Source organism: Oculina patagonica, chromosome 4 (genome assembly GCF_052425735.1).
Source record: "Oculina patagonica isolate OP01 chromosome 4, crgOcupat, whole genome shotgun sequence".
Taxonomy (NCBI): domain Eukaryota; kingdom Metazoa; phylum Cnidaria; class Anthozoa; order Scleractinia; family Oculinidae; genus Oculina; species Oculina patagonica.
This window is the reverse complement of record NC_135761.1, coordinates 4,836,934-4,862,482: the sequence shown is the minus strand read 5'-3', so window position 1 is coordinate 4,862,482 and position 25,549 is coordinate 4,836,934. Positions and strand designations below refer to the sequence as shown.

The 25,549-nt window shown below is 37.3% G+C and overlaps 1 protein-coding gene across 7 annotated transcripts; it reads right to left on the bottom strand.

Moving 5' to 3' along the window:
- Nucleotides 1–369: 369 nt before the first annotated feature.
- Nucleotides 370–25,342, bottom strand: LOC144651317 (twisted gastrulation protein homolog 1-B-like). Of its 7 annotated transcripts, XM_078511261.1 has the most exons (5): nucleotides 19,304–19,373; nucleotides 14,210–14,326; nucleotides 12,059–12,155; nucleotides 2,912–3,380; nucleotides 370–1,109 (listed from the first exon to the last, which is right to left on the bottom strand). In XM_078511261.1, exons 4-5 carry the CDS (start codon nucleotides 3,372–3,374, stop codon nucleotides 910–912), a joined length of 663 nt encoding a protein of 220 aa, XP_078367387.1. In that variant the 5' UTR covers nucleotides 3,375–3,380; nucleotides 12,059–12,155; nucleotides 14,210–14,326; nucleotides 19,304–19,373; the 3' UTR covers nucleotides 370–909. The 7 variants fall into 7 exon arrangements, with proteins under 7 accessions (XP_078367387.1, XP_078367394.1, XP_078367389.1 ...); XM_078511268.1 differs by lacking the exons at nucleotides 12,059–12,155; nucleotides 19,304–19,373 and adding an exon at nucleotides 25,325–25,342; XM_078511263.1 differs by lacking the exon at nucleotides 12,059–12,155.
- Nucleotides 25,343–25,549: the final 207 nt, after the last annotated feature.

The following is a 25,549-nucleotide window of genomic DNA, read 5'->3' as shown; positions in this document are numbered from 1 at the left end:
TCGCCGTGACGCGTTTTCCCGCGCTAAACGCCGATTGCATGTATTTGCCTCGAGTTTTGAATGGTTCACTGGATTATCTGTGCCCTTTGTGATTGGCCAGAATGATTTCTTTGCTTTTGGTGTTACGACACTCAATCGATAACCGCTCTAAACGACCAATCTTGTGCGATGACAAGTAAATGCTTTGGACACTATGCACTGACTATGACCGGGTGACGATAAAACCTACCCTTGTTTGACGATTTACAGCTAAATTTTAGGCCAGTTGATGCATGGCTAACGGCCGGAGCCTTTTTGTGACTTAACTAAGAAAAACTGGCATTAAGTAGTCTTCAAAGAAATGCAGTTAAAAAAGCTATAAGCTCACGATTGATGATATCTTTCACCTTTAGTTAATTTTAAGGACACTGAAATGATTCTTATAAGAGAACACTTCGATATACAATTTACTATAAAAAATAAGCGAAATAAGACTACGACGTTTCGAAGTCATCTTGACTCCATTGTCAAGTAAAAGATAACGGTTGTAGTTTCGAGTTTAAATACAAATAGAAATGATTCTTGATTTTAATAGTTTCTATATCTTTGTCCTCCTCATGTAAGTAGCATGTAAAGTCCTCCATCGCCGGCGATATAGACAAATACAGTCCCACGACAGGGAACGCTGGGGTCATAAAATGGTGACACGTTTCAGTTCCCAGAGTCCTTCTCGAAGCTCCTTGCCACTTCTGCTGGTCTTTTACATTCCAGAAGAATTGAATGAATACAGTTGCAACTGGATATATTTTTGGAACTTTAGGATAAGCTGTTAAAGGAAATCATGCTTTGGAAAGATTTCCGCGATAAGGATACAAATTCCTTGTATACTGTTTGTTGTAAATTGCATATTTCTTTTAATCTACCCTAGCTCTAATTCGCCAGACATTTCTTGCAGAGTGGTCGCAGCTCTCCGTAGTCATTGCAACGATGTCCGACGCACTGACAGCAGCCATTCCGGAACCAGCGGTATCTGTGCGATCCCATGGATGTGCATGAGGCGATACAATCCTCTTTAGTGGTACAGCCGTCAAAGAAAGCCACTCTGCAGACATTTTTGTTGTTGGAAGAATCTGCAATGTACAGGAGAATATTTAAAGAAGAGAAAAACGAAGAGGATGGCCAAAAGCGAGAGAGAAGAGAGTATATTATCGCGAGGTATATCTTGGAACCTATCCGACGGTCAGTGCATGTGCATGCAGTGAGGCGCAGGGCAGGGGGCTAATTCGCGCTATATTAGGCGTATTACCTTTCTAAGTGCCGAACGTTAAATAACATGACGAAATAACAATTTAAAGAGGAAATCTTAGTCAATTAAATACAGTTATAACAAATACATAAGAGGATTACCGACCTACTTATCATGCACTTCTGACGGCCCGACAGTGAAAATAAATCACGTTAATATTGTAAGTTATGTTTACAAGCCATTTTAATGTTCATCCAGTCCGTTCTCTTCCAACGTTCCCAGTATTTTGTTTTCTTTTCTCGGTTTCTACAGTTTCAATTGGTTACACATTTCAAAGTTTCCCTCTATTTTCAGATCAATTTGAAAAAAAAAAAAAAAAGGTAGTAGTGTTCTACTGTATTTAGTGACCAAATCGCTTTTGAGTGCGACCTACCCCTTTCAGCGAGCACTTGACACATTGAATGAACGGAAAAGTAAACCTTCGAGTTGCCGACACGGACACGCGAATGCACTTGTTTTTTCGAATGACAAGCACATAAAAAATGGAAATTCATCTTAAAGAAATATTTGTCGCCACGGTTATAGCTTATATTTCAACAGTTCACTTCGAGAGAGATTTTCATTCCTCTTCATAGAAATTTTTAATCTCAAGGCTGGCGGTATTCTGGAGTATGACTACCGGAAAACGCAGAGCGTTCGATTACGCCACCTCTCATGGCCGGAATGGATTTCGTCCTGAAATCACGCCATTTAATTTAAAAAGAAACGCACTTCCTGTCGTATTTTGCTTTTGCATTTTCTAGTATTCTTCGCCTCGAACAAATAAAGAATACAAATACCCACCCACGCAAAATTAGGAATGAGTCACTAAAACATTTAGCACACAAAACGTCAGGCCTTGGGTTATCTGACTAAAATAACGGTTTCATAACACGAGTTCTTGACCTAACTCAGTGATATGATCAGTGGTCAATGGCACGAAAGAGTATTAGAGGTTTTAGTCTGATCTTCGTTCTTGACTTGTCTACTTTCTGTTTTGACAAACATGTCATCTTCAATTGACTTTAAACCATTAATTTGTGGCCCAGGCTAACAACCCTGTTCACTTACACACTGCAAACTGCAATCAAAAGTACCTAGGATGTTATTCAACCCGGGGCAAGGGGGAGAGGGACTCCCATATGAAAGGTACAGATCCTCGTCTTCTGGCTAAATTAAAGGGGTAAATGAATTTTGGTCTCACTTAGGGTATTCAGGACATAACGTAAATACTCTTAGCCGTTGACCTCGTTTAGGGTTGCACGTGAAAAAAAAAAAATAACAATAAAAAAATTAAAAATGTCGTCGTCACAAGGATGCTCATTGAAAAAAGCCGCTTTTTTCAGGCGGCCTGAGCCAAGCTCAGATAGGTGTCTTTTGTCGTTGTAAATGTAAATTTTTAATTCATTTATCGGTTAATTTGGGGGTTTAATTCAAAGTTTACGACAACCATCCCCGCCCTTTCATATGGGTTTTTTCCGCCGGGTTATTCAGATCAGATATGTGCAGTCACGTTCGTCATTTGATTTGACTCACCATTTTTAGGAATAACTTCTCCTCAAAGGACAACCGCTCATTAAAGGCCAACGGTTGTTTTGTAAAGCTAAAAGAAGCATGATAACAAAGCTTAACAAAGGAAAAACATACCTGTTTTCCCTACAGTAGGTAAGGGACTTGGGTTGCGTGGTTTCGTCATAAACGCTACTGGCAAATGCGTCCCATGACTCATCGCTTCAAACAAAGTTGGTAAAGATGCGTCCAAATCACCAGTGCTGCTTGGTATTTCTTTCCCTGTGATGTTTGGAGGTGAAAAGTAGCCACAGAGACCAATACAATCACAGCATTTTCTCCACAACGAACCAAGGCACCTAAAACAGCCATCGCAACAATCGCACTTTTCCCCGGGAGCTTTTGGCCTGCAGCGCGCGCAATCTTTCATTATGATACAGAACGACACTCGTGCAACGCACACTTTGCTTTTGCACCTCTTGAATGCCCTTAGCTCGTCTTGAGACGGTTTGCCACTATGATTTCGACGCCGCGTCTCGCCGGTAAAGAAGTTTAGTATCACCATAACCAAGAACAGGAACACTTTTGTTGAATTCTTCATCGTGGGCTGAAAGAAAATCCCGTGTAAGTTATCACCGTCAGAAAGTCTTCTACCCCTGCCAGAGACACACTGATTTGATAAGTAGATTTAGGGTGATTGGGAGTTTCAGTGACAAGAAGATGCAATTTCCAGAATACCTTTTAAGTTTCGATGGAATTCTCTCTTCGTTGTCAAGCAATAAACACGATTCAGCTATAAAAGCCAGGAAACTTTTTTTCAACTGTAGCGAAAATACGCGGATGAAAAGAAGAGATAGATGCTACGCCAAAAATGACATCTCTTCCAGGGGTTAGCGCGACACGAATCTCGTGGAATTGGGTATGCAATAATACCGCCTGGTCATCAACGGAAAGGTGATCAATTCAATAACTAATATTCCGTGAATATTCAATATTCCGCAAATATTCCGGAAAATAAGCTGCAGATTATAAGGCTTAGCTTTATCCTTCCCCGCTTAGTAAGAACAACATTTCAAAACTAAATCGATAACAGCTAAAACACAAGGTATAAAAAAATTAACTTAAACTAAAAAGTAACGTATTGCAAACCAAGAAAAAAGAATGAGTTACGATAAAGTTTGGACCACGAGATCGCTGTTCCACGTACAGTTTGTTCACATGGGGTCCGTTTGCGGTGGTCACAGCTGAGAGGGATTTTCAATATGCCCCACCCAGGTAGTGCTTGAAGTGTGTTTGAACATCATGCCCTTTCGCACGTCAGATGTGTTTTCGTAAGACAAACACACTTTAAAACACATACACACAATAATACAAATAGCAAAATAGTTACATCCGTATATGTTACAAAGGCTTCTCGATATGTCTTGGCTACTTGTTTTGTGGTTTTCGGAAAAGTATGAAATTTTAGTGAGATTAAACTCGGCTTGACACAGGACCCGAAGGCAGGAAAGGTAGAAATACTTTGCTGGCGTTTTCCCTGTAATGTTCTAAGTTTGGAATCGACTGTGTTTATGAAGCAATTTAGCAAAGATGTTTAAGTCTATTACGGGAATCATACTGACACGGTTTTTTTTGCAATACCAAGAGTTTGCCAGTTTCCTCTCCGTTATCGATCCACTTCATCGGATAATTCCTGCGAGATTTGTTTTGCCAGTCTCTAAAGAGGATTCGCTTAACAAAGTAAACCTCATATTTTTCTTTCACCGAGTAAGTTAATGCTGAATAATCTAAGCTGCTAAGCCTAATCGATATCTCGTGGCTTCATTTCAATTCGGCTTATTTAGTTCGTGCACGCGAACTGCTTGTTTTGGCGCGGGACCGGGAATTATTTGACTGAGTAAGAAGATTACTTTTGGTAACATGATTAGCTGAAAACGCGACGAAGGAATTACCGCATTAAGTAGCTAGTTATAGCTCAAAAATACTGTTGGTTTTATCGACAAGTTGCCTACGCAGTCTTTTTCGTTATTAAGATTTCAGGAGGGGTTTTCCAAAGATAATCTTTTCCTGCCTTTGGCCAGTTAAATCGTTGCAAAAACAACAACAAAACATAAAACAGTGGACATCATCAGCGATCAAAATTCTGTTCAGTTTTGTTTATTTTAATTATTTTTTGGTCAAAGAAATTGTACAGAAAATAACAAGCGTTTCAACTTTATTCATGTTATAAAGACACCGAAACACTTAATTTCTGGCTTGCAACGAAAAGGGCTACAGTAAATTTTTACCACCAAATTCTCAGAAATAACATTAAAAGAAATGTATGGCATTAATAAGGAGAATTAACATTCCGATCGAGCGTGGGATTGAAAGTTATTCCCTGTACTTCTTGCTAACAGCTTTAATAGCTCTGTACAGCTCTGATCATTACTGTCTTATTGCCAAGTAGTATGTCCGGTCAGGTAGGAAATGAGCAGCTCTTATGGATGACTTGCCTGCAGCACGACCACCCGAAGGTAGATAACGGACCGAGTTGGCACACATATAGTCGTGTGCGGTAAGACACAGGAACAAACATCGGATCTGAATTTAATTTGATTTACAATTGTAAGGACCAAACCATTCAGATCATCTTAGACTGATCTCGGCCCAGGACAGGATAAGAGAGTGATTCGCTAGAATCGCTAGAATCATCGATCGTTCCAAATTTTTTGGAATGCTAATTAACTTTGCATGCAGGCCTTTAACGAAAAAGAATATTATACATGTACTCGTATAGTATATAGAGGGAAGTTACACATACGCCGAACGGTCATTTAGATCAATCCAAATATCGAGATATTATTTTTTTACGTGCGTTATCACTTACTTTCAGCTCTGAAATTAGCTACTTCACATTCTCGGATTGCAAGTGATCGCGTCCATTTTCCTTTTGTTTTTGTAAGCGACGACGTCATAAAATAAGCTGCCAAAAGCTCCAACGTTTTGGTCAACATTCTAGCAATAGTATGTAACCGTTTGAATTCTAAGGGAAGGGCGATCACTAGGCCATATTTATAGGACGTTTTATTCCCATAAATGTAATAGCACAGAATGAAGAGTAAGCACGAGAAATTGAGTAGTAGATTAGAAGGTTAGTAGGTTTGCATGATGGCAAACCTTCAGGACGGAAATTACACCACTCGCTCAATCATCACTATTTATATTCTTTTTTAACCTTCCAGATTAAATAGTTCCTCCAAAAGAGCAACGCTTGGTTTTTCAGGATCACTTTGCAATTGTTAGGGTTCGTGCACACTTTGTTATGCTTCTTGTTGTTTTCTGCATGTATCAAATGGCGACCGTTGTTCAGGAATTATAGTTGTCAGGTTTATTTATATCATCTCACGCATTATTTAGATTTTATTCTTCGCTAAGGCCCCTCTACACACTAACGCGTTTTTTTTCTATGCGTTTTCGTCTAACGTCCTGATATGATCTTTCTCATTCCGTTCACGAAAGCCTGCGTTTTCGCCGTCCTTCGATAGCGCTTCGTTCGAAAAGTCCCTATTCTGGACAGCGTTTTTTAAATGTGTGCGTTTTCCACCAGTGAAAAGATAAGCGTTTGCGATTGCATGAGTGTGGACAATAGGCGAAAACGTACCAAAGAAATGGGTCGAAATGGCATTGAGAAAAACGCATAAATGAGAACGCATACATAAATACACAAAATTGATAAACTTTGCTCAAATAGAGCGACGCTTGAAGACTCGCGATCGAACGACAAGCCTAGAGCACTTCAAATCTTTCCACAACCGTAATGTCTTCTATACGTGGGCATTTCATTGACCTCAGGCAGGACGTTCGAAGTTTAAAGTCTCTGTTAGTGGTATAACTGAGTTTTACCCTTTTTGAAAGGTGTAAGGGGGATTCGCAGGTCTACACAAACCGGGCTTATTCTCATCCCGTGGCATTAAGCAAATTCAGGAGTCTTGCTAATCCCTCTGGATGGCATGTTAGTTCAGGTTTGTCAGGTTGCCCTAAAATTTTGCCGGAGAAAGACCTCTGATGAGAGGTTAAGTGTCTTGCCAAGAACACAACACAAAGACCCCGATAAGCGCTTGAACCAGGATGGTTATATGCGGGGTCCAACGCATTTTAAAATTGTTCGGCCACCGCGTCTCTCTTTTGGCAATGAAGTGATGAATCTTAACTGAATTACCTACTGCACAAGAGTTGTTTTGCTAATTCAATCACAATGACTCAGTGGCCATAAAGACGTTTTTGAGAAACCAAGACAGAGCAGTTTCACCGATTTGTTCTTAGTATCGCAGGTGAGCGCTACGCCCATACTTTGGAAGGCTAAAAATGTTAAACTGGAGGCAGACAAAAACTAAAGATAGTCTTAGTTTAAGTACAATTCCTTTCGCATTTGAAATTTTTGCGCAAAATGCTGTTAAGAAACTCACCACTTTTCACAGGCAAATGTGAAGTCCTTCGAGTAGTAACCTGTCTCTAGAAAAGTTCACTTTCTTGTCGCTCAGTGAAACCTGTTACACAATATATACCAACAGGTAATCCTCATTTTTGTCTCCAGTTTCCAAGATAATAGGATTTATTTCACTCTTGTAGCCGGGTGTGCCGGAGAAGTACAAACAAATTGTTTGGAATCAGAAGCATATGCTTCTGTATGGAATTAAATAATTAGGAAAATCAACCTCAGTAAAACGAGTTGCTTAATCTAATTTGTAAGGTTACTTAAGAACTTAAAAACACCTTCGTAATTTCAAATTAAGTAGTTGACGACAGCTAATAGTAACAATCAAGATTTTTATTCTATACGAGAAGTATTAACAAGAACATAGGATACTCAATCGATTCTTTTCAGCTAACATAAGTGAAGGACTATTCGTTCTTGTTTTATTCTTTGTTTATATAGCGCACCAAATTCCACAGTTTGGGTCGTTTTTAAAGCTATTTGTATTTGTAATGGGACTGCATGCTATCGAATTTGGAAATAATTGGATTAAACAACGCCAAACCTGCACGAGGCCGTAGGTCTTCCATTTTGCCAGTCCGTAAAAGTTTTTGAGCCCAATTATTTTCACTGAATAGGACAAGTACGTTGTCGTTTAGCTATATCACGCATGAAACTTGCCAAATAACTAGTTAATTTGGGTACGTGTTTAAACTAAAAATAATCTCAACAGTTTGAAAAAGCAACAAATAATCGCACGCACGCTTGTGTGGGATTTAGGTTGAGCTGACGGTGGATTTGGCAAAAGAGGATAATTTAAAGCCACGTGCCTAACGTAACTGAGGAAGATAAAAATAACCTTCACATTTGAAACTTCATCGAAAGTCGTGCAGAGTAGTCTCACTTACTAAAACGCCTTTGCAAGAATGTAGGAAAATGGTTCCGTCTTGTCCTGCTTTTCTTGCGGGAAATTGCTTGTTCTTGTCTGATTTTGTCATTTTCACTCGCTCTCACAGAGACATGACCTTTGATATAAGGCACTGAATTTGAAAATTAATATTTGCGCGAGCGCGTTATTTGTGCTGGAGCTAAAGTGTTGTTGCCCTGTACAAGATTAGTTTACTACAGATGTTGTGATTCTACGTGTCCCCTAGTGACCTTATTGAAGTGTCGCAGAGGTATTTAGCTTGGACAGCTCATTGTGGACACTATGTAAACGAATTAAATTTACAATGTTTAATAAAAAATATTATAAGTTTTCCACAGAAAATTGAGAAGAAATGACAATAAGAATAAACCGTTTAAAATCGATTTTAAAAATTACGAATACAATTTAATACACTGAATGAATGATAGAGCAATAAAAAATTAAGGCCATAAAATTAGTGTCATGGAGTCAAGTAGTACATGTAGGGCAATAAGAACACACGTCCTCTATCTAAGAACAGTCGGTGATCTTATCTCTTATACCGTTGCTAAAATTGTCGTCTGTTTTTGTCAGTTAATTGCTCCCAAACTGGCCCAGAGGTAAGGGCCGTGATATTTGATAGAGTGCTTTCCATAACGAACTGAAGAGAACCGAGCCAGTTCACAGTTAGCGTTTCTAAGAGAATAGCCTTTGTTGGGATTTCTAAAAAGTTGCACTTTGTATATAGTCATGTGCAAGGCCACGTTTTGAACAATATCCTCAATTTGCGTGTTGTAAAATGAAGGTAGCTTTACACGGCTTACCGTGAGAGCAGTATAGGTGTCTGACTTGGAGTTAAAAATAACTCATACCGCGCCTTCTTGTACCATTTGGAGATTACGCCTTTCAGTCAATTTGCAGAAGTTCCAAACTGTATGAAGCTGTTCCTATTGTTCCTATTGGCTAGGGGCGTTGTTCATGTTGTTTATTCTGTCGTTCTCTCGAAGGGTAGCGAGCCATTCTTGCATCGAAAGCTGCTACCCGGCCCCAGATCACTCTATTTCTATACATGTCGTCTGTTTTTGTCAGTTAATTGCTCCCGAACTGGCCGAGAGGTAAGCGCCGTGATATTTGATAGAGTGCTTTCCATAACGAACTAAAGAGAACCGAGCCAGTTCAAAGTCAGTCTTATGTAGGTCCACATCAGCTTTTAGCTGCCTGTATTTTAGACCTACTTATTAAATAATTAAAAAAAAAAGAAAAAACTCCGTAAGTTCCATTTCAAACTGTTTTCTTTCACCCTTTTTTCGCTTTATTTAAGTAAATGAAGTGGAGTTCTTGCAATTAGATAGCATTGATACTAAAAAAATCCTAAGTTGTTATCCTGTTATACTTAGACCACTGACATAAATTATAAATGATTTAACGCTTCAACATAAACTTCTAGAAGCTTTTGCTATCAAAACGATCTTTATGTATCCTGTTGAACACAAGACTATGAAAATCAATGGTTTAGTTAAGCAAAACACAACAAAGAGTGTTTGTCAATGGTGTTGAGTCTAATTTTCTCTTATTAAATTCCTAAATTCAGGAGTAACACAAGGGTCAATCTTTGTTCCATTTCTTTTTCTAATTTATATAAATGATATTGTCAAAGGAACCAACTACTCTCCTATAAGACTATTTGCCTGCCGATGATACTTCTTTAACTCTAACTGGTAAAGATTTGGATGTATTGCTCCAACAAACAAACTCAGAATTACCAGCTATTTCAGTTTAACAATTAAACTACGAGCACGAGTTTTTCTATGAACGAGTAGTCAACGAGGCGTAGCCGAGTTGACTATCGCTCAATGAAAACGTGGGACAAACTCTAAAGGATAGCAGTCCGAAAGTTACAGTTTTATGCTCTTTTAAGTCAAAAATCAAAATTAACGTTTTTCAATAGATCACGGCAGAATTTCTACTAAAAACGGTTATTTCTCAAATAGATTGACCCTGAATTTAAGCAAGACAAATTAAACACTTAGTTTTTCAACCACGACAAAAAATGAACTATAATTTACACCCACCTTTCAAATGAGCAGATCAGTACCTTGAGCAGTTTACAATGTTAAGTATTTAGGATGAATTATCGATTGCTTTCTGACATTGCATGATCATATTGATGATATTGGTAGTAAAATTAGCAAACGGGTGTAAATATTATTGCAATGCTAAAACGACATGTAACGGATCTGTAACGGCTGATGTAACAGCCCAATCTGTGCTAAGTGTTTACTGTGCACTTGTGCATATAAAATTTTTATATGTAAGATATGTTTTAGTCAAAACTACAAAAACACTGGGTATGGTTTTACCAAAAATTTTCAGTGTTTTTGAATTAAGTTGAATGTCGTTATGGAAGGGTTCATTGATGTTTTTTTGGATAAGATACCTATATAACCTATGGTTGTGTATTGCATGTGAGGTGATAATTACGAAGCGCCACTATCACAATTAGAAAAGCTACAAAACAAAGTTATTAGAATCAATGATTCTAACAACTTTGTTTTGTAGCTTTTCCAATCATCAACAACGTATCACTTCGTGGTCATATTACTGACCGTTACGTAAACCTTGGCCAAAGTAAGCTTCAAGAAATTGTTAAATTAAATACCTGTCAACTATTTTATAGTCCATTATAGATACAGAGCCGTCTGATTTCCCCCTAAGTCAAAGTATTTTTAGAATAAATATAAGAACATTTTGTCCAATAATAATTGTTGGATACTACTATTGGAATGACATTCCTGTATTTATGCGAGAAAAAGCAACAGAAACTATTTAAAAGAGCACTTTACCAATATTATTTTGCTCAGTATTAATCACTACTCTACTTCTGTGTTTCCCAGTTTACGCTATTATTTCTATTTTCTATCCTACAGAATGTAATTTGATTGAAAGGGCATATAATTAGTTCATCTATCTTTTCTTGCCCTTCTTTGACTCTTTTTTATATTGTATTTATTCAATTTTTTGTGACATAATTTATTACGAAATGGAGGAAGAAAAAACACCAATACCAAATGCTTCGAGCGAGTTGTAATATTTGCATCATTTTACCCAGAGAGATCCAAAATAAAAACAAGAGCTAAGTTTTTCGTTTGTCGCGTGCCTCTCTACGTTTAAACCTTAGACTAGCTATTTGTAAACGATCGTCATAAAGTTCAGGATATCCAAGTATAAACATTCTTTAAACGTATTATTCGTGACATGATCTTGTTCATGGAGAAGAAGCTTGTCACTCCTTCCCAAAATCGCGCATGGCTTTGTTTTCAAACTTGAAAAATATGAAAGCTATTTTAATCCTAAGTCGATTAGTTGATTTACACCTGTCTAAAGTTCTAAGCTTAAGTTGCAATTGCAACAGTTGTAGAAGGAGTAACTGAAATTGACAACACCCTCAATTAACGATGGAGCAGGGCCAAGAAAACTAGAGCTAGATAAACTAGATTTCGGACATAACTAGTTTTGTTTAGCTGATTATTAGTGCTTGAAAAAGTTAAATAAAGTTAAAGTTAAAAGAGGAAACGATCTGCACATAGGTATACGTTCTCAAAACTTAGAATCACGAATGCAAAAATTGAGGGGAAATTAACGCGAATAAAAACAACCACAAATATATACCAGCGCAAAATTTCCGAATTCCCAGGACTGAGATATGCACTCAAGACTATTCCATTACGAAAGCAGATTATATAAAACTAAAATGAGAATAAAAAAGGTAACAAGAACAACTGCTGAAAGCATTGCGTACGGAAGAGTTTGAAATGCCGTAATTCATTAGTTGAATATGACGCGCAGAGCGTCTTTCTGAACCCGTTCGTGCCAGCTCAATAAAATACTAGTTTAAATAGAATTAACCTGTTAACTAACTTACCGTTGATATTTCCGATTGAGAAGCCGAGCGAGCAGTAGGGATGATCCGAAATGATGCAATGTCGCACGGAATTGGAGGTAAATTAAACTGCCTGCGACTGGAAGGAAGCAGAATATCGGATCACTGTCTAGCTTACATTGTTCATTCCATCAGCGGCTCAGTAAAGTCAGTCACAATCCATGTCACATTGACAATTTACCTACCCTTAGGCTGTCCAAAAACGCTTGGCGACTTTTGGGCAACTTTTTCTATTGCGAGCAAATTTTTCTTTTCGAACAACCTTTTTGTATTCTGAGCAATTTCAAGATTTCTGAAGCTTGTCCGAGTGTTATACGAAGGCCATACGAACATTTCTGAACAATTTTCGAACTTTTACGAGGAAGTTCCGAAGATGTTTTAAAAACTTTCGGCTCATTCAGCATTAAAAACTCGTCGGCAAACATTACGTCATCGGTATCTTTGCGAAATCTTGGTAATTCAGCAAATTATGGTCTAACATGTTATTTAGATACTTCTGTTGCAGTGAAATACATGAAAATGCTTAAAAAGCACGCCTTTAAAGGGAAATTAGCATATATTTGGAGAAATTTTCTCAATGAAAAGCAACGTTTCGGATTTTATGGAGCAACTTTATACTAACTGTTTGGATTTTGGAGCAAATTTCAAGCAACTTTCAAAGAGTTTTCGAGCATTTTTTTGGGAAATTTCGCGCATCTTTGATAAACCTGATAAAAAGAATCAACCTGACGAAAAAAATCCAACAAAATACAATTATGTCATAACTGAGTCGACGTAGCCAATGGAAGGGACTATACAACCAGTTAAAGGGCGCACTATATTATCGCAATTTTATGAAGTGTAAGTCGAATATCAAGCTAAATTTTGACTCAAAAAACCCAACACATATTTTTATCAAAATATCCCAGTTTTTATGGTTACCCAAAAAACCAACCATTTCTCGCCGTAGTAATCTGAAAGCCTTTAATTCTCTTCTGGCACGTCCTGTGCTATTTAGTAATCGTCTTGCTTACATGCGATTTCAATCTGTAATCTGCCTATCACCCCGACAATGATACATTTTAAAATAACTTATTATAATAAAATGTTCAAGCTTTGGTTTATCTCGGGAATCAATGTAAATAGATTTTTGTTTTTTAATCAAAATATCCCAGTAGTCAGAAAGGACGTGGCATTTATTATTCATAAACACTCAATTTGGGCGGTCAGAAGGAATTATTATTATTAATTCTGCTCTCTACGAAAAAGAAAACACAAGCTTGTTTACATAGTCTGAGGTGAGTACGAGGGTGAGACATTGGTTTTACATATATAAACGCAGAGCAGTATAACTTTCTATTACTTTGTAAAATGAAAGCAAAGAATGCATGAATATGTAACTGTTTTTAATTTTTAGAGCAGTTTACTTCCTGCAAAGCAGTAAGCCCTTTTATTAGACGCACATATTTCAACACATATTTGTTTCCTCTTTTCATGTATATTTATACTTTAATGATAAACTACCAGCAAATTTTAATGGTTAGTTCACAAAGAATGGATTTCACATGATTACAATACACGGACAGCTAATGATATACAAGCAGTTTATCAAAAGACCAAATTATGGTAAATTCTCTATATATAAAATACAGAAGAGCAAAATTATGGAATACTCTTCCAGTCGCTAATCCAAAACACTCGTCTTGATGCAGTTTCAGTTGGTTATAATAAATTAGTCTTTTATTAATTAAGATTTGCTTAGCTAATCATTAAAAGTGCTTGAGAAAGTTGACTGCAAAAAGAGAAAGATCTACAGGAGACAAAGTATATGTTCTCAGAATTTAGAATGACGAATGCAAAATTGTGGAAACATTAACGCAAATTAAAATTTAAACAACTTCAACTTTACAAACGCAAAATCTACCAGGTTTGAGATATATGCCTACTGAAGACTTTCCACTATGAAAACAAAGTATAGTAAACTAAAATGAGAATGAAAAAGACAATAAAAACAGCTACAGAAAGCGTTGAGTACGAAATAGTTTGAAATGTCGTAGTTCTATAAGAACGTTGAGTGTGACGCTTTGAGCTTTCTAAACCCGTCTGTGTTTGCCCAATAAATCTCAAAGAAAAATCACTTGCTAATGAACTTACCGTTGATATTTCCGATTGAGAAGTCGAGCGAGCAGTAGGGGTGATCCGAAATGATGCACTTCGGCACGGAATTGGCTGACTTTCAGAGGTACATAAAACCGGCTGTACTGCCTGCGACTGGAAGGAGACAGAATATTGGATCACTAGCTGTCTAACGTAAGTCTCCCATCACGTAGTTCAACTTCTTGATAAGAAAAACAGCAGCAGCAACAACAACAACAACAACACAAGTGTGACAACAGAAAGCGTTTCAATCGGCCCTTAGGAACCGTTTTCATCAAGAAGTCTCTGTATAAAAATGATTAGTTAAAAAATGATTATTTTGTCAAGAAATTGTTGCCCTTGGTCGGTGGGCAAATAGACCAAAGTGCTAATTATCAACATGTGATGATTAAGGTAAACTAACCGCCGTAGCGAATTTGGAAAAGCTGACGTTTCCCTCCGGAGCAAGATTTTGCTCAAACGAAGGGCGAAATGCTCGAAACTTTTCCAAATTCCCCAAAACTGTTCATATAACTCTAACTGTATTGCTATTAATTTACTATCATCTAAAATATCCAGTTTTATTCTCTATCAAATCTGTTTAGCATCAGGCTAAGAGAACAATCAAAGTCTCTTCGAGATATCGACGTTTTTGCATGAAATATGAGTCGAAGGTTTATCCTGTGCATTGTTCTTCGAACTTATCATTACAGTTTCTTTGTAGTTTAGTTTAACAATTTCCTATCTTCGCGGAGGAAATGCAGCCATATAATTTTGTCAAAAATGGCTCGTCCGCGCCGGGTATTTAGGCACATATTCCTTAACATTACACAAATAAACAGTGCAAATTTCAGCGAGATCTGACAATTCTATACTTTAAAATTGCAAGGACCTTTCGAGGCAGTCGATTACGGCAGCGAAATTAGCAAATGAAACAGCAAAATATGCGTTCGACGCTTTGATTTTGCGTATAGGTAGACCGCCGTTCAATGTGTTCAAGGCCGTATCGTTACGATTGCTCCATGAAAAAGCACAAAAAAAAATACGGATATTTCCGACTACTGTCGGAGAAAACATTGCGTAAACAAATCGTTACACTCAAGCTGCGTTTTGTCTCGGCTCGGCGAGGGTCGGATATCAAGACCCAGGATTAAACAAAAGCCACATATACAGTGAATGCTTTCGAATTATATTTGAAGATGAAATACGAAAGAATTTTGCTGTCTTTGACTGAAATTCCACTCGAACTGCCTAGATACGATCGCATGTTGTAAAGCCTATTCATGCAACATTGCTCTCAACGCGATGTAAGTGCTAGTGATTATTTATTCGTGTTTTAGTTACGCAATCCATTGTTTGTGCGACGCTTTTTGTAGATCGCCTTTCAGACACACGTGCGTTGAGATAAGAAAGCTGACAAGTCACTTTTAAAATTGTTATATAACGTTTGTAAATGTGACAAGTCACGTTTTTTCCACGAAATCGCAAGTGATCACCCACAGCGGAAAGTAATCCCTTGAGAAATTAAAACAGTCCCTTGAGAAATTAAAAAAGTCCCTTGAGAGTTTACAAATATGTGGTTCCAAATTTTGTCTACTAACCCCTACTCTACCATTTTAGCTTGTAAACAAGCAAAAACGTCGAAAAAAGCGACCATTTTCGTTGAAAACCAACCATTTACAACGACATCATAGCTTGATGCGAGATGACTCAGAGGACACGTAATATTATCCCAATTTTATAAAATGTAATCAAGGTCGAGTATAAAGCTAACTTTTGACTAAAAAAAGAATGCAACACATACATTTTTCTTATGGATTATTTGTTGTTGTTTTTTTTTTTCGTGCGAAAATATTTTTACTTAAAATCATCTACTCGCGCACATCTCAGTACAAGTGTCAGAATATGGACATCCGTGAAAGTAAATGTTTATATAATTCTCTGCTGGAATGTTCTGTACTTGTCTGTAATCGTCTTGTTCATATATATGCGATTTCTGTAATCTACCTATCATTCCTTTTTCATACCTCCGGAATTGATCTATTTTAAAATAACCTATCCAGTTATAATAAAATCTTCAAGCTTTGGTTTATGGGAATAAATGTAAATAAATTTTTGTTTTAATAAAACAAAACATCCCAGTAGTCGGAACGGATTTGCCATTATTATCCATTAACCCTCAATTTTATAGGTCAGAAGAAATTATGCGCTCTACGAAAAAGAAAACACAAGCATGTTTACATAGTCTGGGGTGAGCACGAGGGTGGCCATTGGCAGTTACATCTGCATGGGGCAGTATGGACTTCTATCGTTTGTTAAATGAAAGCAAGGAATGCAACATGGAGCTATAACTGTTCTTTTAAAGCAGTTTACTTCCTGCAAAGCGCCGAGCCCTTCAATTACACGACACGTTGTTACACCAAAACTGATTTTATAATACTCTTTTGTTATTAAATACACGTCTGGGATCGGAGGGAGAGGGACCATTTCGGTCAAAAAAGATGTCTTTTTTGAGCAACCTTCTCTGGAATTGTGTATGGTTTTAGAAGGAAATAGATATTTTTTTCATTTACAGCGTGGGATTAAGGTGGCTTCCTAAATTAGTTTAATCAAACGGGAAGTATTCCTGGATAGCTGAGATCATCACGGTATTAGACACGTGCGCCTATTCTAAAGGTCTAAAGTGATCAATTATTGGGACGGGTCTGAAATGGGGCATGAAAGATTACAATCATGAAAAGTGGGCCGCACCCCCCACCCCTCCGTGTTAATGTGTAAGCGTTGCGCTGGCATAACCCAAGCACTTTAGCCAAACGATCTGACGGCTGAATAATAATAGCGAGCTGTCCGATCAATCGAGGTCGTTAATTTTTTTTTAACACCTTTTCACCTGAAAGGTAATTAATTAAAATCATTGACATCTTAGAGCTCAAAGAACGACAGATCGTGGAAAATATGTTGCAGTTGTGCCATTATCCTTTAATCTGTCTAGTCCATTTATCACAGCTCTTGTGTTGTATTTTTATTAGCTGGTCCACACTTAATCATCACACTTAAAGCTTTGCAATGTCAATAAATCCTCATTGTATAAAACAAATTACGGTAAAAAGGTTAGACAGTCGCATCTATCAACCTTCAATTCTCGAGGTCAGTAGGATGATTGTGCAACTGTTACAGCGAGCAATCAGCTTTCAGGTCGAGATGTTATTATTCTACTGTTTACTTTTGTCGCCTTTCGCTAAGGTGATTAAAATCATCAACTTTAGGAGCTTATAAAATTATGCGAAGAATGATAAATCGTTGAAATATGTTGCCCTAAGAGGCGCTAAGTTACTAAGTTAAACGAAGGAATCACAGAAATACACACAGTGATCGTTTTCCCTTAGTGAGAAGCTTCGTGCGAAGTCACGGAGGACATACTTAGAAGACGCATAAAAGACGCTGGCCAATTTTTTCCAGGTTTGTTGATCGTTGATCTTCGTAATCCGCCTAAATCTTTCTCAGCTATAACCATCCATATTTATTTTTGGTTTATTATTACTTCTTTGATGTTTTTACACCTAACAAAGCACTTTCCCTTCAGAGGTAGTTTTGTATATCGAAAAAATGTCCAAAAAAAGTCGTGACATGCATAGCTCCTTTAATTCTTAAACTTGAACCTTTTTGCCAGCCAATGGCTATGGCTACTCAGCGTCATATCAAGTGGATTCGAAAATCTCACAGTTCATATATTTTTGAAGCAAAATGACAAAGGAACGTCTAACCTGCGATCGCAGGTTAAGGAACGTCCAGACCTCGACTCAATAACTGCAAATTTTTAAACGTTTGGGAACTCAGTACCACATTCGGCTGGCTTATCCCCGCAGTTTCAGTAGCACATGAAGCGAGTAGGAGTCTTGCTATTATCCATGCAGTTGTACTCGTGGGTGGAGAGAGGCACTGGAGAGTCTTGACCAGGAACACTGATTATTTAAAAACACGAGACGTAACGGAAGAACTAACATTTTTTGCTTAATTTGGTAAAATTAGACCTCGCAGCGACACGAACGAAAATAAAAGCGCGTGCACGCGGGAAAAAGTGCGTCCACTCGTATCGGCCATGGCACAAGGAGGTAGTGAGCAGTCATGCCTAATTTTGTTATTTGTCAAAAGGTACAAAAAAAAATTAAGTGATCCAATGATAACAACAAGCTATAGTTATCCTTTTACTAAGTTATACGATCAAACAAAACTAATACTGTACAGTAAACTAGCGATTTCTAGAACCCGCGATTTAACTCAAACCAAAAGTCGTTTCACTTCCCTTTGTCGAATACCACCCCCGAATTCTATAACCGATTTCCATTTCTCTTGAAGGCTAGAGAAAGCAGGTTTCAACTGTATTTAGATTATTTGCCATGAATGTGCATCTTTCGTTTGTTGATCACATTCTGTCAGTTGCGGCTGATCAGAGGGTCTGGATGGTACTGGAAACTCAGCTATTTGTAAAATTATCAGCGATTTCTCAGCTAGGTTATCAAAAATCATCATCATTTGGAGCTTTTCTGCACAGAATGTACAGAATGATAAATGTTACTAAAGAGGTGCTAAGTTAAAGCGAATCACTGAAAACACACAGTGATCATGTAGTGCGGATCGTCTTCCCTCAGTGAGAAGCAAAGTCACGGAGGACGTATCTCAAAAACATTGGCCGATTTTTTCAGGTTTGTCGTTCACAATTCGTCTTTATCTTCGTTATCCATGTATAAATGGTACTAAAATCTTAGTTACATTTTAGGAGATTTCTCAGCTATCATTTAAAATTTCAGCCCATTTCTCAGCTATATCCTGAGTGAATTTTTCAGGTCTTAGCTCTTAGCTATCAGTAAACAAACAAGTCACTTCTCAGCTGACGGTTAAATTCTGACCAACTCATCCATACCCTCCGATCAATTTTGCAACTCTTGCACGTCAATATTCGTTGGAAGACTGAAAATGTTTAATTTAAAAACGCATGGTCGTAGATGAACCAAAAACAAAACGGCTGAACTGTATAAATTGTGCAAAACTACCGATAATATTTGCTGAGATCATGAACTAAGTCAATTGTAAATTATAAGCCGTGAGTCATACCTGAAAACTGACGGAATCAGTGTCTTTGGAATGCGGAGAAGACTGTTCTCTTCTGATGCGCTCGTCTGTACAACACGACTTTTTCCAACATTCAATTGGATTAAGTGGGTTCGTATTATTTCATGCTATTTAATTTCTGGCAACAACAAACCAACGGAAATAATAAAATAATCTGCAAATCGGTTAAGAGCTTTAGAAGTTTAAATTACTGAATAGTTACACGATGCAGGCTTTCTCTCTGGCTATCCTAAAAGCAAATCATTAAACCATATTTTTTTCGGTGTTCAACATTGAACGGGTCTTTCAGGTAATTTTTCGTATTTTTCATTGCCTCTGAACACGACTCAAGATATACTGGCAATGCTCTTAAAAGCAACCCTAGCCTGTAAAAACAAATTATCGCCGGAGAATCAAGAAAAGAACCTTTAACGGAAATAAAGTCGATTTACTTTTTGGTGGGATAACTAATACTCAAATCAAACTGCTAGGACGGTGTATTTAAAAAATCATTGGTTTGGATTTTCTTGTTTAGTGGATGAAAAAGCAAATTTTTGAAAGTGGAATCGAAAGTGTTTTTTAAGGACGTCAATTAGCGATATATAGTTTCATTCCAGTCGTAGGCACAGTCCTTAGTGATCAGAATAAAAATGTCTCATTTGGGATCAGCCCTGCCTCCGCAGGCGGCCGGTTTGCTCAGCTCACCTGAATCCACCTAAAATCTTCGTTAACGGAGCTACGTCATGGACAACACATTTTGAAAAAATTGGCAAAGTTTTTCAAATTTGTCGTTCGAAGTTTGTCTTAATTTTTATCAGTCAAAACCATTCTTGGTTATCTGCGTCTTTATATTACTCCTTTGTTGTTTTTCCGATGGTAGAAAACTGTTATTTTAAGGTTCCCTTCAATTTGAAAGGAATTAGAAAAATGACCTCATACCGTGACATTGCTCCTTTTAGCTAATGACCAATGGAATCGTATACTGTTAAACTTCAAGTTATTTTTACTGAATAAGAGTGGATTTAGAGCCCTTTGAAGGCCGCCATTTTGAACCTACAAGAGCACGACCTTTTGAGTAATGCCTTTGAGAGTCCATGAGCTTTGACGTTCGTTTTTAGTTTTGTCGCCGTGTTTTTTGTTTCTCTTTGTCATGTGGTAACATGCCCGCTTTGTTTCCGTTGTTTTTGTCGTTGTTATTCGCAATTCAACCAGTTCTCTTTAATTCGCGTTCGTGTAAGAATTTAAATCTATGTTCTTAAGTGTATATTTCAATCGCTTTAGATCTTTTATTCCGCATTCCGGTTGTTGTAAATTGTTTTCCTTTTTTAGTTACGTCAGTCTACTTTCTTTGCCAGCAATATTTATAGTCATTTACATCGATGTGGGGGACAAGGAAACCCTTAATTCATTTATTAATTCAATGTTTTCTTTACAACAAGGAATGCTATGGAAACTTCTATTATCCTATTAACATCTGACCACAACACTTCTATTGTTTTCTCATAATCATGTTTTCCTCCTAAATTTAAGTTTGTTTTTTAAAACCATAAATGTTTGTTCCCGTTAATTGCTCTTCATGTCGATAATTGTACTTCGCTCAACCTCATCAGTTTCTTAAAATTCCCAGTTTTCGTACAATGACGGAATTAGATTGGGCTGTTTTATTTTCAGCAATTCTCAGTAGTTCACGCAAAAAAATTATGTCTGGAATGCTTTTTCTTTTCATCTAACGTTTATTTTCCTTGGCCGCAAAAGGGTGTTGTCTTTCCAACTTTTCGACTTAAATTGTGCCCCTCTGAGCAGGCAGAGCTTAGGAATCGACTTAGTGCTCAAAATAGAAACATTTTAAAGGAAGGAAATCAAGGCCAATCGTTTAAGGGTTAGACTATTCTTTAATCAGGTGGATATTGATTTCGAAATATAGTCGTTTACATCAAGTCACGACTGATGAACGAGATGAGTGATTCCCCCTTTCCAGCATACATATTTCATCCACACCGTTTAGAGTATCATCTTTCTAAGATTCAAGCTACAGTAAATCGCTCGCTTAATCGACTTCAGGCGGCAGGCTCCAAAATAGTTACACACGGACATACCATGTTTGAAATAGTAACATTTTTAAACGGAAGGAAATAAGTCCAATCGTTTTAGTGTTAGACTATTCTTTAATCAGATGTGGATTGATTTCGAAATAAGTTAAATAAAGTCGTTTACATCCAATCACAACTGAAAAACGAATCAATGTTTTATCAATCCATCTATGTGCTTGAATCACAAGTGAACTTAACTAGCACTCATGATTTCACCTTTCCAGCATACATAATTAATCCCGCCGTCAAGAGTATTGCCTTTAATTGCCCTTTTAATATTCTGTTGCTTCATCAATTTCTTTTTTGAGAGCGTAAATTGCTTAATCAACTTAAGGTGCAGGCTCCAAAATAGTTACAGCGACATACCAAGCTTGAAATAGTGTGTTTTTAAACGGAAGCAAACAAGGCCAATCGTTTTAGCGTTAGACTTTTCTTTACCCACGTGTAGATTGCAATTGACTTCGAAATAAAGTCGTTTACATCACGGTTGGTGAACGAATGAATGTTTTATCAATTCATCTATATGTTCGAATCACAAGTGAGCTTAACTAGCATTCACGATTCCCCCTTTCTAGGATACATAATTCATCCACACTGTCAAGAGTATTATCTTTCCAAGATTCAAGCAACAATTTCCGTGTTAAGAGTGTAAATCGCTTAATCGACTTATGGTGCATGCTCCAAAATAGTTATACAGGGGCATGCCATGCTTGAAATAGTTACACAGCGACATACCATGTCATCTATTTTTGTCATGATTTTGGCTTTATCGATGACGAGCCGGGATGAAAATGAGTTAAAATAAAACCGGCGAACTTGTAAACGCGAAAGTCCCACGTTTTTACTGAGTGTTACTTGAATTCGTGGCTAATTCGGCAAAATCTTGTATCATGGAACTCTTTTCGCTTTTATAGTTTACAAATTTTAATTGAAGGAATATTTACTGATTAATTTGACTCAGCCATCCTGTTTTCTATGAATGTGCACTGCTGTAGGTCGTATTGGTTTTCAGGTTAAATTTGTTTCACTCAAGATAACACTATTATAATCATTCAAAACAATTTGAATTAAATCACTGGGATTTTTTTAATAAATTTAAATTGATTTTTGTCATCGTATAGTGTTATTTTCAGGTATTAACAGATTAACCTAGTTAGAAACAAATTTAACCTGAAAACCAATCTTCAGTTTCCACTTTTAAAAACCGCAGAAATAAAAAAATGATGTAACGTGCTTGTCTGATTAGATAATCATGAGCTTACATGTAATTATGCTCTCTTCTAGCTTTGGGTCAGTGAAGACTGAAGAATTTCCTCCCTGGTTTCAAGTCCTTCAAGGACAAAATCCAATAAAGTGACCACAAGTAGGCGATAGCACTTCCAATAAAATTAAAACTTTAGGTCAATTTTTAAGCCAAATATCCAGGCCACATCTTAAACCATTTTGGCCTCGTTTCTGGCCGAATTTAAGGCAGGGTTGCAAGCTTAAAAGAATAAGAAAGATCATCACCCTGGATAGCTGGCTAAAACGATTAGGCGCCTGCTTTGAACGCGCCAATTGGCGGGTTCAAATCTTGGCCCGACCGCAAACTAGGATCTTAAAATAGCTGCCAAGATCAATCTGGCAGCGGATCAAGAAATTTGTAGCGGCTCAAATTACGATGTTTTGGGGTAGGGACGTTCTAAGCCGTTTGCCTTGCCTTTCAACTTCTCTGTTGAAATTTTTAGTGTACGTAGTCGATCCTATAACACTGTTCGAAAGAGAATTATAATATCAGTTGTTGGACAGTTGTGATGTGAAGCCCACGTGATCGCGTACCAATAATTGGTACGCGATCACGTGATTATTAGGCACGCGGTTGTTCTAGATGTATATCGTGTCGAGTTACGCGCGATCACATAGCTAGAAGGAGCTATAAGGATCGTACTGTGATAACAACCAGGAACTGATGTAGAAAAGTGGATTTACAATCTAAGAGAAGACGAAAAAATTCCCAAAAATAGCCGAGGGAGTAATTCCAGAATATCTTGAGGAAAAAACTATGAAAAAAAACTCTGGGAAAGCCAAGGAGTTTCGTACACTCGCGTGAAGCCCCCGAGGAGGTTTAATAAATTGATTTTGTCACAACTGAAAGTAGGGTAAACAGTGTGTAAATTTGACTGTACTTTTTTTGGAAATCACTAGCTATTTTTTCTTTTAATTTCTTATTTTTTATTTGGAGATTAGTATTTTTGCTTCTCAAAAATCCGAATTGAAATAAAGTTAACTTTTTGACTTTGACAGAATTTTAATGCTAATGTTGTTGGCATGAAGCTCGGTTTTAACTCGTCGCGACGTCCTAAGCATACAGATAAAATGGTAATGACAGAAGTGACAATCAGGAAAAGAAGAAGAACCAGTTCATTTGCGAATCTCAATCTTTCGTCTGAGTTGCCGACCAACTGATCGCGCTATAAACGCGATATTTCTTTTGAAGTTGCCAAATTCCGCACTTACTCAACGGGCTGATAATCATAACACGAACACAATCATTCTTTGGACAAGATGACTCCTCGCAAGAAGAACAACAGTTTTATTGTGGTTATGCCTGATACATCTAGTGAGGACAACATAAGTAGAAATAGTATGTTCGTTCTGCTTGCATTAGCAGTGTGGCTGCTTTCTTTCCTTGCTTATGCTTGTGTTTATGTCGCTAGTTAAGTCAAAACCAGCAACGAAACTGTTCATTCTTTGCTTATGCTTACTTTAAAATTATAACGCTGCTATCCTCGCTATGCTGACGACTCATGCTTAGTACGTGTGCTCAGTACGTTGCTAGTGAACCAAGCTATCTCAAATGTTTTGAAATCACAAAAACCTCATCTAAATGTTCATAATAAATTGTAGTAGACAGTATGAGAGTAAATCAACTTGTTGACCAAAATATCTCTCTTAGAAAGTACCGAAAGAATTACTAGTTAACAAACCATCAGAACCATAACAGAGTACGGAAGGAAACTGATAATAAAGAAGACAATTTCTTCTCTCTCAAAGCTAAACTTATCTGGCACCTATAAACACTGAGCGAGCCGGCGCGCCTCTACAAAGAACACAGGACTTTGTTGGCTTGAATCGATCAGCAATGGTAAACTGCAGTGGTTTGCACCATTCGAATAAAGTAGTTCACTCATTTTGGGTTAGACACCAGAAAAACAAGATTGAAATAAACAGATCTGAGCACGACGGTAAGAAATGTTTAATGTCCCTACAATGCAAAAACTGCGTGACGAGGTTGGTTTGGTAAGATCTGTAGACAATAATTCGCTAGCTAGCGGCGGAAAATTATTTATTTATTACACAAAAACCTACTCAACAGTGAGTTGAAAGAAACAAAGATCAATTAGGATCGATAAAAAGAAAAAGTGGAAACTAATTTAGGAAATTGCATATTACACCTTACATATGACAACACGGAAAATTAATTTGTAAGTTCAAGGAAATGTTTTCTACATGCAAAGTAATTATTCGTGCGAATGAATGTCATTGCAGTTCTCCACAACATAGAATGGTCAGTGCTCTTGTTTTGCTCACTAATATTTCCCACTCGTGGGATAAATAGATAGGCCTTTCTGAAATTTACTCTGTGTTGTCCTTTCGCTTGAGTTCGTCAATCTTAGACGAAGAACTTCCTACCACCGCTTTAGCGCTAAGTGCTTTACCTCTCTGCTTTACATTGCTAATAAAAGGATTTCTCCATCCAAACAAGTGGCGAAGAAAAAACAAAACAAAAGAAAGAGGGCCAACTTCATATCAATGAATTGATCAAACACTACATGTTTCACAACCGCTGCAAATAGGCTTGAACATAAATTGATGTTGGACAAAATGGAAACGCCATGAGCAAAATAATACAGAAAATTAACTTGCTTTGCAATCTTTGTTAGTAGCTAAGTACCTTTAAAATCTTGCCAGATAATCGTCGAAATCACTTCATCGAGCGGAAATTGCTTTCGAAGCTTGTCGTTCTGGCCTTTTTTTCCAACAAACTAAAACATGTAAAAAGGTATGAAATATTAAATGAAAACTTGAAAAAAAAAATGTGATTATTCATGTATTGTAATTTAATCAGCGTCGGAAATGGGCTCGCTCCATGTTCGAAATTAGCCTTACCTGTGACCTG